The sequence below is a fragment of the Chrysochloris asiatica genome, unplaced genomic scaffold (genome assembly GCF_000296735.1).
Source record: "Chrysochloris asiatica unplaced genomic scaffold, ChrAsi1.0 scaffold00007, whole genome shotgun sequence".
Classification (NCBI taxonomy): Eukaryota; Metazoa; Chordata; class Mammalia; order Afrosoricida; family Chrysochloridae; genus Chrysochloris; species Chrysochloris asiatica.
Genome location: NW_006408525.1, coordinates 21769719 through 21784919, shown reverse-complemented (window position 1 = coordinate 21784919; position 15201 = coordinate 21769719). Strand labels below are relative to the sequence as shown.

Below are 15201 nucleotides of genomic sequence, written 5' to 3'. Positions count from 1 at the left end.
TCTAAAAGTTGGTTAAAGTAAATTCTGTAGCCAGAATGCAGATAAGTTTTGACTCACCCTTGTAGATTTCCCCTTGATATTCTGTCTATGCCAACTGGAAAGATCCCTGAGATGGCAAGGGGCGTGGTGGGCAGATGATGATCTCCCTTTCTTTGTGTTCCACACTTTACCCCAGTTGAATGCTGTGCACACTGAAGGCATTTTGTGTGATTGGAATGGATTAGTGTGATCTGTATACCCTTCCTCTGTTCCCAGGGCCATCATGAAGCTGAACGGCCACCAGCTGGAGAACCATGCCCTGAAGGTCTCCTATATCCCTGACGACCAGATCACACAAGGCCCTGAGAATGGGCGCCGAGGAGGCTTTGGCTCCCGGGGTCAGCCCCGCCAGGGTTCTCCTGTGGCAGCCGGAGCTCCAGCCAAGCAGCAGCAGGTGGACATCCCCCTGCGTCTCCTGGTGCCCACCCAGTATGTGGGTGCTATCATTGGCAAGGAGGGTGCCACTATCCGCAACATCACAAAACAGACCCAGTCCAAGTGAGTCTTTCCTGTTGGGGAATGGAGGAACTGGGTGCTGGGAGGATACCGAGGGCATCAACATTCACCTTTTAGGGACTGTTACCTGCATCTTGTTCCCTTCCCTTCTTATTCAGGGGTTACTGCTTCCAATCCTGCCTGCCTCGGGAGGGGCAGGCAGATGGGAGGTAGAATGGGCTTGGAGTGCACCGTTTGGTTGCATTGGCTGGGTCAGGTACTCTCATTAGCAAAAAGGGTTCTGTCATTTCCCAGTCTTGTCAAATAAGCCGTCTAGGTGAGTCAGCCCCTCCCCAGTGCTCTGTGATATCATGACTGCTGCTTGGTGGCAACAGGACTGGCCAACTACCCAATTTTTCTAATCCATTAAACTGAGAAGTTTAATGGATTAGTGTAATTGATCAGTATAACCCATCGGTGTAGTGAAAAAGAATAGGCCACATACACAAGAAGGAGCTCTGCTAGCGTAGTGGTTCTGAATTGGGCTGCAAACCACAAGGTCAGCAATTTGAAACTACCAGCTGTTCCGCAGGAAAAAGATGAGGCTTTCTGCTCCTGTAAAGATTTATAGCCTCGGAAACTCTGTACAGGGTCGCCATGAGTTGAGACTGATTCCCGGCATATAACAACAACAGCATACACAAGGGGACTTCAAAAAGTTTGTTAAAAAATGGAACTAAAAGATACTAGAATTTTTCCGTGAACTTTTTGAAGCCCCTTTGTATGGCCTTAATTTATAATAAATCCTTTTCTTTTCACTTTTTGTTTGGGATGGTATGTCATCCTTCCCTTTACATTTTTTCAATGAGAACATAGTAGATACATGGGGAGCTGCAGCTCTGGAGCTGTGGCCTGGTACCCCACTCCTGCATTCAGGAAGTAGCCAGGGGACTAAATGCTCGCCCCCCAACCACCTCCTGCTTGAGAAATTTCAGCTCTGAGACAGATTACAGAATAGCAGACTGGGTCCAAGTTCCCTGGCCTTTTCTCTGGCTTCCTGATTCTACACTTAAAGGCCTTGTTCCAAGAAAAGCAGATTCTTCCATTAAGGAGAGGTAAGGGAATCAGAAAACCTGACTGAGTTCCATTGGGGATCACTGATCAGCCTTTTTCCTGTGGTCCTTAGGATAGATGTGCACAGGAAGGAGAATGCAGGGGCAGCGGAGAAGGCCATCAGCGTCCATTCGACCCCTGAGGGCTGCTCCTCTGCCTGTAAGATGATCTTGGAGATAATGCATAAGGAGGCAAAGGACACTAAAACGTAAGACTTCGGCTGTTCTTGGGACTTTGAGGACTGCAAAGTTTCCCCTTCCACATTGAATAGCAATGATGCAGAGATATAATCAAGAGTTATACAAAAGGATACATATTGAAAAAAGGTCCTCTTTACCCCCATATGTAACACCTTGTATACCTAACACTTGTATACCTAAAACTCCTGGACAAGCCTGTGGATGTATGTGTGCATGCATACATGTGAGTACATGTGTGCTGTGCCATGTGCATATGTGTGTGGGTGTGTACATTTAAATTTTAGTCCAAATAAGGAGTGCATTCAATGAACATGGTGTTTTTGCCTCTGCCTTTTCACTTTACTTTGTGTACTAGTGCACAATGACATGACTTAGTCTTTTTATAGCTGCATGCAGTTCCATAGAATGGCTATCCATAGTTAATTTTTCCTTACTAGGAAACCAAAGCTGCAAGGCATCTACTCACACACATATGTTCTTTTGCACACTTGTACTTTTTATTTATTTATTTTTTTAATAGTTTTATTGGGTTATAATTGACAGGCAGTGAACTGCATGTATTTTTAATGTGTAAATGTTTGATATTTTAGAAATTGTATTTCATCCATCTTGTTGAGAATATGCACAGCAGAACATACTCCAGGTCAACAGTTTGTACATGTAAAATTCAGTGACATTGATTCTATTCTTCAAGTTGTGTCACGGTTCTCTACCTCCTTTTTTGAATGGTGTTCCCTCCATTAACATAAACTCCCTCCCTGTAAGTTTCATATCTCATCTTTTTTTTTAAATTTTTTTTTAACTTTTCACTGTGAATTGAGTGGTTTACAGAGCAGCAGATCATCACTTTTACATTCAGCAAATCGTATCTTTGTTTCATTATAATGATTGTAATCCCCTCCATGTACCTACCATCAGTTAACAGTATTTATCTCTGTTCACTTTAACTCACTTTAACTACAGCCTTCATCTTTCTTTCCTCTGCCAACCTCCCTTTTGTATATTGCATTCCCTATCACTCAAGTTAACAGGTGTCTACTCTCTAACCAGAGTCCTGATGTGGCACTGTAGGATAAGCACTAGACTGCTAACCACAAGGTCGGCAGTTCAAACCCACCAGGCAATCCTCGGAAACCCTGTACAGGCAGGGTTGCTATGATTTAGAATTGACTCAATGGCACTTAACAACAACAATCACCCCCTAGCCATTGAATTACTCTGGTAATTCCCTCCCACCCTGGTAACCATCAAAGAAAGTTTCTTTTAGTTGAAACCCTAATGCATTGCTGTTGTTAATTTGATTCCATAGGGAGAGTTCTTAGAGAGCACACAGACTTTACTTATTAAACTTTGGTTTGGTTTAAAGGAAACATTAGGGGATATTTTTGGTTTCAAGTTGAAAGATTATCTCAGGGCAATAACTTTGGGGGTCTATCCAGCCTCTGTGGCTCTAGAAGTCTGGATTCCATGAATATTTGAAATTCTGGTCTGCATTTCCCCCTTTCCATCAGGAGGCTTCTGTAGGATCTTCCACGAGAACCTTCAGTCATGGAGCCTGGCACCTGTTAACATTTCAGATGTGTGTATACCTGCAAACCCATCACCATTAAGATAACATTTAAGATCCATTACCCTCGATGGCTTCTGATCTTGGAAACTAAGCAGGGTTGGGCCCCGCTACGACTTGGATGAGAGACTGCCTGAGAAACCTAGGGGCGATAGGAGTCAGTTTGGAGTCCTGGTGTGGCCCTGTGGGTTAATGTGCCAGACTGTAAAACTGTTTGAACTGCAAGGTTGGCGGTTCAAGCTGACTAACTATTCCTCAGAAACCCTATACAGGGTCACTATGGGTTGGAATCAATTCAATGGCACTTAACAACAACAACAACAACCCTCACAGTGTGGGCAATGTAATTGTTAATGTCACTGAATTTACATTTAAAAATGTTGAAATGGTGAATGCTTTATTACATATTTGTGTACTTTTTTTTTTCACTATAATTTAAAAATACGATTACTTTCGAAAGCTTCCTTATGCTTCTTTGTAAATTAATTCACACTCCTTTCCCACCTTTCTATTCCTAAGCAACCACTCGTTTCAAGTTTTGTAATCTTTTTAACAGTTACTTTTGTCTTGTGGCTTGTCCTGGAAACACCAAGTCTGGGGTGTCATGAGAGTTGAGTCTCAATGTTGTCCTTCCATTTAAGGAGCTCATGTCCCCTCATTTCTTTTCCTCTCTTCTTAAGGGCTGATGAGGTTCCCCTGAAGATTCTGGCCCATAATAACTTTGTGGGGCGTCTGATTGGCAAGGAAGGCCGTAACCTGAAGAAAGTAGAACAGGACACAGAGACAAAAATCACCATCTCCTCGTAAGACTTACTGTGTTTCCCTGGGTGTGAGTGGGATGCGTTCAGACCAGTGGGCCGGGGGTGGCAGGACTTCACCACTGAGCCTTAATGCTTTCTCCTTTAAATTGAATGCCGTTTCTGCCTCCTGAAGGAGAGTAATCCAAGAAATGGCAAAGGTCATTTTCCCTCTGGATGGTGGAGCTGGAGCAGGCCCATCATTGTTTCTCTATGTAGTAAAGGCAGTTGTTAGGGCACTGCTTGTTGGAAGCCTCTCCATCATAACTCTCTTCCTCTGGACCTCAGTGAAAGAGCTTGTAGCTAAAAGCAGGGGTTTTAGGGCTTTGGGGCTTTAGGCCTCTCTGCCACCATGGGAAGTGGCCCTTTGAGAATTAGGAGAAAAGACATGGAGAATTTGGTTCTTGAGTGAGAAGTATGTATGCTTCCAGCTGTCTGGTGGGTTGCCTCTTTGGGAAGAATGGAATTTAACGGAGTGAGTTAGCACCTTTGCTTCTTCATTTTAACAGAGACTTACCTGTGGGCAAAGTAATTTGCTCTCTGGTCAGAAATGGCAGTGAAATTGGGTTGCCTAGGGCCATTGGGGAAACTTCAGTCCTGAATCTTCTTCCTACTTGACCAGGGATGAAAACTTATAATTGGTTCATTGGAAATAAAGGGCTTTAGGTTAGGTTTTCTTATCTCTCTGCACCTTCCCTCCTGCCCCAGTTACAAACTGGGAACCCAAAGACCAGAGACAAGAGTGCTATTTGTCAGAAGTTAAACAATTTCCAAATGGAGTTGTGCCTCAGTGAGCCACTGGTCCTCATCCTCAGTCAGGAAAAGGCTGACCGCTCTTCTTCCTCCAGGTTGCAGGACCTCACCCTATACAATCCTGAGAGGACCATCACTGTGAAGGGGTCTATTGAGAACTGTTGCCGGGCTGAGCAGGAAATCATGAAGAAAGTCCGGGAGGCCTATGAAAATGATGTGGCTGCCATGAGTGTGAGTGCTGGGTGGGTGGGGCTGCAGAGATGACACCCCACTCACTTTTCCCTGAGTCTGAGGGCTTAAGGTTGTCCTTCAGTTTGAGGGCTGATGGCTTCCACTTTTACAGTGTGATGTCATGCATGCCATGGAGCTCTGTGACCTTGGAAAACCTACTGATGTGAATGATCTTCATTATTTACAGATTCTGTATTTACAAGTTTGCCTACCTGCTACACATATTGGTACACGCAGAATAAATGTGTAGGTTGCTGTCATAGTTGATCACAGGACAAAAAAATGTTTGTTCTTAATCCAGTGAGATTATCACATCACTCACAATTCCACACCCGAAGTGTGCATGTGAGTATGTGCGAAAACCACAAGTTCAGGTAGAATTTTGTGCAAAAGCACATGATTCTCCTGCTTTTGGCTGACTCACCCTGAGGGTACTTGCCCTCTTGGTTCATTCAGGCTCTGCCAGATGAACTGACCTGCTCTTCCTCCTCACCTTCCTCAGCTGCAGTCTCATCTGATCCCCGGCCTGAACCTGGCTGCTGTGGGCCTGTTCCCAGCCTCGTCCAGTGCGGTCCCACCCCCTCCCAGCAGTGTCACTGGAGCAGCCCCCTACAGCTCCTTTATGGTAGGTGGAAGGTCTTATTACAGGGGGGGACCCCTAGGCCTATGTGTGGCCTGCCTTAGCATGTCCAACTCCTTGTGGGAGTCTGATGCATGGGAAGTTTACAGGGACAAGGGAAGAGGAGGCTTCGGCCTGAGAGGGCACCCCTCCTTGCCATGCTCCTCCCAGCTGCTGGGACACTGACGGCACTCTTACTTTTCCTTTTCCCTTGCTCTTGCCTTTTCCTTCCCTTTAGCCCTCGTGGGCATAGGTAGAGCTAGAGAGCTTGCAATGGCCTTTGCCAGTACAGGTCGGCTCCTGTACCCCTTCCTCCTCGAAAATGCAAGGCAGAGGAGTGAGGGGCTCTCAGACTCTGCCCACCAGCTAACACCCCTGTCTTGGCAGCAGGCTCCAGAGCAGGAGATGGTGCAGGTGTTCATTCCAGCCCAGGCAGTGGGAGCCATCATTGGGAAGAAGGGGCAGCACATCAAACAACTCTCCCGGTTCGCCAGTGCCTCCATCAAGGTGATCTGCTCCGTGGCCTCAGTTCCTCAGATGAGAGAGTGCTATTTTCTCTCATCCTCTGCTTGTTCCCATGATCCCCACCCTCTTTTGAGAATTTCAGGGGGATTTTTGTTGTTTTTCACATTTTACTGTCAATTGAGTGAAGGTTTACAGACAAGATCATCAGCTTTACATTCAACAAATTACACACTTTGTTTCATTTCAATGATTACAATCCCCTCCCTGCAACAGTTATCCTGCTTCCACCCAGTGCTTCCTCATTTAGCACATACAAAAAAACCCCCGAAACACACACACACACACACACACGTATAACTTAGGTTGTGGTGCTCTAGGATCAGCACGAACCACAAGGTAAGCTGTTCAAACTCCATGGAAATCCAGGGGTATTTTTGTCTGATGTTTGGGACTGTTCCTCCTGGGGAGCCAGAGACCCCTTTGCTCTTGACCCGGCTTGCTCCTGGTAACGTGCCTTCACTGCTTTGGGTCTTGTATTTTTAGGATGGAAAGAAGACAGTGATGTGGGTTCTTAGGTCCTGCCACAGACTGAATTGGGTTTGTGTCCCAGCCCCACGCTTTTGCATACTGCGCACCCATCCCATTAGCTCTGTGACCCGAACCTCACTTGACAATGATGCAGCTAAAATAAGTGCCTGGAGCACAGGAGTTGCTAAGTAAATGTTAGTTGTCTTTTCATCTTCTCTGGTTGGAGTCCAGGGAAGATGAAAAGTCTGAAATTCACAAATGGTCCTCCATTTGTTTTGTTGTTGTTGTTAAGTACCGTGGAGTCGGTTCCAACTCATAGTGACCCTGCACAGGGTTTCCGAGACTGGATATATTTATGGGAGCAGAAAGCCTCGTCTTTGTCCCGCAGAACAGCTGGTAGTTTCGAACTGCCGGCCTTGAGGTTAGCAATCCGATTCGTAACCATGCTACCAGAGCACCTTCCATTTGTTTTAGTGGCCTTTAAATTTTGGGGGCAAAAGCACTGGTGTTCACCAGTGAAGGTGTAGTCACCAGCTTTCTAACTTTGTCGGCCACCTCATCTGTGCTTTTACCTCTGTGCAGGTCCCCACTGAAAGCTCTGAGGGCTAGGGGAAGGAGAGTCAGTCCTTCCTCACCAACCCCCTGTGCTCTTAAACGTTTTTGTATGCAGGGCTGTCTTAGTTATCTAATGCAGCTACAGCAAAAATACCACAGGTGGGTGGTTTTAATAAACAGAAATTTATTTTATCATCATTTAGGAAGCTAGAAGTCTGAATTCAGGATGCTGCCTCCTAGGGGAAGACTTTCTCTCTCTCGGCTCTGAGGGAAGGTCCTTGTCTCTTTAGCTTCTACTTCCCGGTTCCTTGGAGATGTCCATGTGGGCTTGGCATCAACCTCTGCTTCTCTCCTTGTGCATTTAATAATCTCTTTTCCATCTCAAAAAAAAAAAATGCAGGACACATCTGACCCTAATTATGTTTCTTTCATTAAAAAAGACAACTCATTCCTCAATGGGATGATAATCACAGGCAAAGAGGCTAGGATCTACAACACATATTTTGGGGAAACATAACTCAGTATTCCCCCAAAATAACATCACAAGGGTGTTATTCCCTCCCCTGGGCCTCAGACATGGGTCATGGAAGTGAGTGAGGAGGGTGGTGGTGGAAGAGGTGGCCGAGGTGGAGGGGAGGGTCTCCTCATGGAGAGCACCTTTCTGACCAGCTCTTTGCTTTGTAGATCGCCCCTCCTGAAACTCCTGACTCCAAGGTTCGGATGGTCATCATCACAGGACCTCCAGAGGCTCAATTTAAGGTTCTGATATTTGTTTTCCAAGCTGGATACTTTGAGGGAGGGGGAGGAGTTTTGAAAAAGGCTGAGGCAACTTCCTTGTTGTTGTTATGTGCTGTGGAGTTGGTTCTGACTCATAGCGACCCTGTACAGGGTTTTTGAGGCTATAAATCTTTACAGGAGCAGAAAGCCTCATCTTTCTCCTGCAAAACAGCTGGTAGTTTCGAACTGCTGACCTTGCAGTTCACAGCCCGATTCGTAACCACTACGCTACCAGAGCTCAATATAGGCAACTTCCTATTAACTGTCAAATCATTAAACCTTCCTAGCAGGGTTCAGGGCCACAGGCTGCTTTCAAATTGGCTACAAACTTTGATTCTAGTGACTTCTACTTCCCTTTTAACTTTCTGCAGCCCAACAGGAAAACTTGTTGTTAGGTGCCTTTGAGTATCGGGGACCCCGTATAGTATTTTGAGGCTGTAAGTCTTTACGGCAGCAGAAAGCCTCATCTTTCTCTCACAGAGTGGCTGGTAGGGCTGCACAATAGGGACATGGGCAGAAGAAAATCTGAGGGCTTCTGCCTTATACTCTCCTTAGTTACTAAGGAAGGTCTTTTATGTAAGATTCTCTTCTCTACTTCATGTGTCTTCTTGTGATTACAAAGCCAAAGAACTAATAGCTAGCGTAACCTGACTTAGGCGAGGCTTGGGAAATGGAACAACTCTGTATGCTGCTGTAGAATGTTAAGTCTGTCCTCTGAGTGACTTAATTATTTCCCGCTTAGCACCGTGAATTCTTGACATTTCCATGTTCAAATAAATGCAAGCAATCCTGATCTTGTAAGACTTACTCATAATTGTCCTTTGGCATACCATCACTTGCTCATAACTCTAATATTCTCTATCCTGCTGACTCTTACCCATTACCTGGCTTAGATGGTTCATCCACCCAGGGTAGGGTGGAACTAGGGATCAGAAGAGGTTGAGGTAGAGCTTCACTCTTTCCTTTTGTCAGCTGGTTAACAATCACACTGTCTTCCCAGGCTCAGGGAAGAATCTATGGCAAACTCAAGGAGGAGAACTTCTTTGGTCCCAAGGAGGAAGTAAAGTTGGAGACACACATCCGGGTGCCAGCATCTGCAGCTGGCCGGGTCATTGGCAAAGGTGGCAAAACGGTGAGTCATAAGGCTCTGAGCCTCAGCCTCCAACCCCAACAGCTCTGTCCTGGCCTCTAGCTCCCTGCCCTACCCAGCCTATGATTCCTGATTTGCATCTTTTCTTGATTTTACTTACTAAACTCCTCACTTCTCCAGTTTCTAACCACTGAGTCACTAGCCTTGTGCACCTCCTTCTGATCCCATCATGCTTTCTTATAGCACCCTGAGCATCTCTCTGCCCCTGTCAGGTGAACGAGTTGCAGAATTTGACAGCAGCTGAGGTGGTGGTGCCAAGAGACCAGACTCCTGATGAAAATGACCAGGTCATCGTCAAGATCATCGGGCATTTCTATGCCAGCCAGGTATGTAGGGTGGTCTCCTCCATCTTGGGAGGGCAGCAGGAGCCCAGGGAGCAAAGAAACAGAAGTTCCAGAGATTCACCTGCATGACTTAGACAGGTCCCTTGGCCTCTGGGCTGGATCATCATCCCCCTAGTCCTGATGTAGGGATGTGGTGTAGAGTTTACAATATTGAAAGATTCTGACCCAACAGAATGCGGAGATCACTTGACAATCTCTTTGATATCCCATGCAAGTAAAATTTTACTAAAGGTAATACAGAAACTGCTGCAAGCATACATTGAACTTCCAGAGGTTCAAGCCGGATTCAGAAGAGGCCGTGGAATGAGGGATATCATTGCTGATGTCCGATGGATCTTGGCTGAAAACAGAGAATATGGCTTTCGACTGTGTGGATCTTGACAAGCTATGGACAACAATTGCGAAATATGAGTATTCCAGAACACTTAATTGTGCTCACGCGGAATCTGTACCTGGACCAAGAAGCAGTTGTTCGAACAGAGCATGGGAACACTGAATGTTTTAAAATTAAGAAAGGTGTGCGACAAGGATGTAATCTTTCACCATACTTATTCAACCTGTATGCTGAGCAAATCATTTGAGAAGCTGGGTTCTATGAAGACAAATGTGGCATCAGGATTGGAGGAAGACTCATTAACGACCTGCAATATGCAGATGATACAACCTTGCTTGCTGAAAGTGAAGAGGACTTAAAACATTTACTGAAGATCAGTAAATCCAGCCTTCAGTATGGATTGCATCTCAATGTAAAGAAAACAAAAATCCTCACCACTGGACCGTTAAACAACATTCTTATCAATGGAGAAAAGATTGAAGTTGTCAAGGACTTCATTCTTCTTAGATCAACTATCAGCACTCATGGAAGCAGCAGTCAAGAAATCAAATGATGTGTATTGCATTAAGCAAATCTGCTGCACAAGACCTTTATAAATTGTTGAAGAGCAAGGGTGTCAGCCTAAAGACTAAGGTACGCCTGACCCAAGCCATGGTATTTTCCATAACTTCATATGCATGCAAAAGCTGGACAGTGAATAAGGAAGACCATAGAAGAAATTGATGCTTTTGAATTATGGTGTTGGAGGAGACTATTTAAAGTGCCATGGGCTGTCCATAGAACCAACAGATCTGTATTGGAAGAAGTGCAGCCAGAGTACTCCTTGGAGGCCAGGATGGCCAGACTTCGTCTTTCATACTTTGGACATATTGTCAGGAGGGAGCAGTCTCTGAAGAAGGATATCATGTTTGGTACGGTGGAGGGTCAGAGAAAAAGAGGAAGACCCCAAATGAGATAGATTGGCCAAGTGGCAGCATTGATGGACTCAAGCATGGCAACAATAGTGAGGTTGGCCCAGGATCTGACAGTGTTTCGTTCTGCTGTGCATAAGGTCGCTATGAGTCGGTACCAAGTCGATGGCACCTAACAACAATAACAACATGTGCAAATAGCTCTGATAGTGTAGTGGTTATGAGTTGAGCTGCTAACCTCAAGGTCAGCAGTTCAAAACTACCAGCAATTCCGCAGGACAAAGATGAGGCTTTCTGCTCCCGTAAAGATTTCCAGCCTTGGAAACCCTATACAGGGTTGCTATGAGTTGGAATCGACTCCATGACACATAACCACCACCCATCATGGGCAAAATATTGAATGATGCAGAGAACATCAAAAGAAGATAGAAGAAATATACAGTCACAGTGCCCAAAAAAAAAAAAAAATTGGTTATCATCCAACCATGTGATCAAGAATCTATGGTAATGGCGGTGTTTCAACAAATTGATGTAAGCAACATCACAAATGCTCACTCATCTATGCCAAAATTTTGGAAAACAGCTACCTGGTCAACCAACTAGAAGACATCCATATTTATGCTCATTCCAAAGAAAGATAATTCAGTGGAATGTGGTATTTATTGAACAACATCATTAATATCACTCACAAGTAAAACTAAGAACTGAAGATAATTAAAAATGTTTGTAGCAGTATAACTACAGAAATTGACAAATTCAAACTGGATTCAGAGGAGGGTTGAAGTGGGGATATCAATTTTTATATCAGAGGGATTTTGACTGAAAGCTGAGATATCAGAAAATTGTTCACCTGTGTTTTATTGTCTACTTAAAGGCATTCAGCAGTTTGGGTTATAACAAATTATGGATAAGATTTCATAGAATGGGAATTACAGAACACTGAATTGTGTTCATGCAGGACCAAGAGGCAGTCATTGGAACAGAATAAGGGGACACTGCATGGTTTAAAATCAAGAGAGGTGTGTGTCACGGTTGCATTCCCTTCACCATGCGTATTCAATTTCTATGCTGAGCAAATTATTGAAAAGGTTAGACTATATTAAGAAGAACATGACATCCGGTGGAGGAAGACTCATTAACAACCTGCAGACACAGCCTTGCTTGCCGAAAGTGAAGAGGACTCGAGACACTGAAAAGATCAAAGACTACAGCTTTCAGTATGGATTACAACTCAATCTAAAGAAAACAGAAATAACCACAATTGGACCAAGAAACAAGGGAGAAAACATTTCCATAAATGAAGAAAACATTGAAATTGTCAAAGAATTTGTTTTGCTTGGATCCATCATCAACAACCAAGGAAGCAGCCGTCAAGAAATCAAATGGCTTGTTGCATTGGGCATATCTGCTGCTGCAAAAAACTTCTTTAAAGTGTTAAAGATCAAAAATGTCACTTTGAAGACAAAAGTGTGCCTGACCCAAACCATGATGTTTTCAGTGTCCTCATATGCATGCAAAAGCTGGACAATGAATAAGGAAGACCAAAAAATTGAAGCCTTTGAATTGTGGTGTTGGTGAAAAATATTGAATATACAATGGACTATCATGTGGTGCTGTGGGTTGATTTGCCAGATTGCAAAGTCGTTTAACTGCAACATCAGCGGGTCACACTCACCAGCTGCTCCTTGGAAACCCTATACAGGGTCGCTATGGGTCAGAACCGACTCGAAGGCCTTTCACAACACCACCACTACCAGATGAAAGACCTTTTCTGTGTTGGAAGTACAGAAAGTAATGCTCCTTGGACGTGAGGATGGTGAGACTTCTCAAATACTTTAGATATGTTATCAGGAAAGATCCAGCCTTGGAGAAGGCCACTATGCTTGGTAAAATAGTGAAAGAGGTCAGTGTGAAAGAGGAAGACACTCAACGAGATGGATTGACATGGTGGCTACAACACTGGGTTCAAACATTAGAAAGATAGTAAGGATGGTGCAGGACTAGGCAATGTTTTGTTCAGAAGGTCACTATGAATTGGAATCAACTTGATAGCATCTAACAACACAACAACAATTTTATGCTATGCCTTATATGTTAGAAGTCTTTCCTGTTGTCTAGCCTTAGTCCTTCCCTAGCTTTTTTTTTTGCACTGGATAATAAAGGAAGTCAAGTTCTTTGGGTATTATCCATCACCCAGTCTTGTTCATGGTGTAATGATAACGATGCTGTTGTTAGGTGTCATCAAGTCGATTCTGACTCACAGCACCCCTGTATAGGGCTTCTGAGAGAGTAAATCTTTGTAGGAGCAGAAAACCTCATCTTTCTCTCTTTCAGTTGCTGGTGAGTTTTCAATTGACCACCTTGTAGTTAGTAGTCTAGTGTTTACCCTGCAGCATAACCAGTGCTCCTCTAATGATAATAGTAATAACACCCTGGATTGCATTTTTCAAAGTACAGTTCCTATATATAGCATCAAGCCTAGGGCTGAGAGTAGAAATGGTTGATTCCATATCCTTTCCCCATTTGTGATAATTCAGGTTTTGTGTCAACTTGGTTGGGCCAGGATCTTCAGTGGTTTGACATTTGAGGAGATTAAATCATCTCCAAATAAGACCTAGTATAATGTAAACACATCTATGATAAGATCTGCTATGAGCAGCCAGTCAACTGAAAGGACATCGCCTTGTGGGTATGGCTTGCTTCCACGATGTTGGACAGCTTGCTGTTTTCTACTGGGTCTGGCTCCTGCACCTGGTGCATCACCTGACCACTAACTCTTTGGACTTGAGTCACTGGAACTGCTCTATTGCCTGCCAATCCCGAGATCCTACCTGCCCGACCTGTTGTGTTTGCACTCTTGGTTCATTAGCCCTGCAGCTATATGGGTCAGAAGCCTGGCATCTGACTCTCAGACTCAGGATTTGCTCACTTCTGTTGTGGCACTGTGGATTAATGTGCTGGACTGCAAAGTCAGTTTGAATCACAAGGTTGGTGGTTCAAGCTCACTAGCCCCTCCTTGGAAACTCTATACAGGGTCACTATGGGTCACAACCAACTCAATAGCACTTAGCAACAACAATTGTCTGAGCTATTTCCTTAATAATAAACTTCTCACATACACGTGTACACATATCAGCTTCATTGGTGTTCTTCTTTAGAGAACACAGCCTGAGACACCACCCCAGTCCAATTTTGTCTAAAATCAAGAAACCTAGCACTCTTCTTTGTGGAAAGGTATCTTCGGTTGACTTAGAAAACATTTTGCTAGAAAAATGGAGCTTCTTCATGTCATTTTGTTAACCCAGATCCAGGCATCCCACCCTGTTTCCTTTGGTAGGATATTTGCATGAATAGGAAGTTTGTGATGCTGTCTCCTAATTTGTGACCCTCTGAGAATACATCATATACTTCTGTCTAGAAACTCCAGGAATTCCATTTTAGCCTCTTGAACATGTAGATGCCAACTTTATAAACTGTCATGGTTTACATTTGGTTCCACTCTGGTCCTGCCTCCAGTATGTGCTGTATTATCAGGGTTTCTGTCATAATCTCCAGTCTCCATATCGCTACAGAGCCCCATGTGCTGCCTGTGTCCAGATCTGATGGTTTGTCTCCTCATATAAAAATATCTTCTTGCCTTTGGAGGTTCTCATTTACTCCCCCTTGCTCATTTACTCCATAGATGGCTCAGCGGAAGATCCGAGACATCTTGGCTCAAGTTAAACAGCAACACCAGAAGGGACAGAGTAATCAGGCCCAGGCCCGGAGGAAGTGACCAGACATATCCCGTCTCATCAACTCTAGGACAACGAGTGGAAGTTGAGCATGCATGCTTGACGCCAGCCTGAGAATGAGTGGGAATCAGGGATATGTGAAGCCTGCCTGTAGATCAGGTTTGCCCACTTGGCTTGAGAAAGATGTTCCAGTGAGGAACCCTGATCTCGGCTCCAAACACCCAAACAATTCACCCAACACTGTCCATCCTATGGGATGTCACTATTGAAATTCTATTTCAGGGTGCTTTTAAACGTGGATTAAGTTGAGTTGAACACTCCAGGCCCCCTGGCGAGGGTAGGTCAGACCCCAGTGGGAAATGAAATAAAAGATGCAAAGGATGGTTTCCGTCTTACCCCCAAAATCCTTCCATTCTTTTCCTTCTTGGTTTGTTTGATTAAAATTCAGTACCCTTCTCTATGTCCACACTAATTCCGTCATCTTTACTGCTACTTGGAAAAATGGGAACTGATGCATTGCTTTGATTATAATATTAACTCAAGAGAGAAGACATGCCAGTGACTCAATTCTAGTCTTTTCCTGTCCAACCAAGGAGCAGCAAGGAGTAGAGAATGGGAGAGACATGAAGAGAAAGATGCTTAAAATATA

At 44.3% G+C, this 15201-nt stretch overlaps 1 protein-coding gene across 3 annotated transcripts in view; it reads left to right on the top strand.

The window, feature by feature from the left end:
• IGF2BP1 (insulin-like growth factor 2 mRNA binding protein 1) overlaps positions 1–14922 on the top strand; it is a 57908-nt gene extending 42986 nt beyond the window's left edge. The window contains exons 6-15 of one of the 3 annotated variants that reach the window (XM_006832491.1): positions 256–537; positions 1661–1795; positions 4035–4157; positions 5000–5135; positions 5638–5760; positions 6142–6261; positions 7987–8061; positions 9080–9211; positions 9442–9555; positions 14501–14922. In XM_006832491.1, coding sequence (XP_006832554.1) covers positions 256–537; positions 1661–1795; positions 4035–4157; positions 5000–5135; positions 5638–5760; positions 6142–6261; positions 7987–8061; positions 9080–9211; positions 9442–9555; positions 14501–14593 — 1333 coding nt within the window. In that variant the 3' untranslated portion in view covers positions 14594–14922. The remainder of the gene's footprint in view (positions 1–255; positions 538–1660; positions 1796–4034; positions 4158–4999; positions 5136–5637; positions 5761–6141; positions 6262–7986; positions 8062–9079; positions 9212–9441; positions 9556–14500) is intronic. The other 2 variants (XM_006832492.1, XM_006832493.1) reach the window with 2 other exon arrangements.
• The last annotated feature ends 279 nt before the right edge of the window (positions 14923–15201 follow it).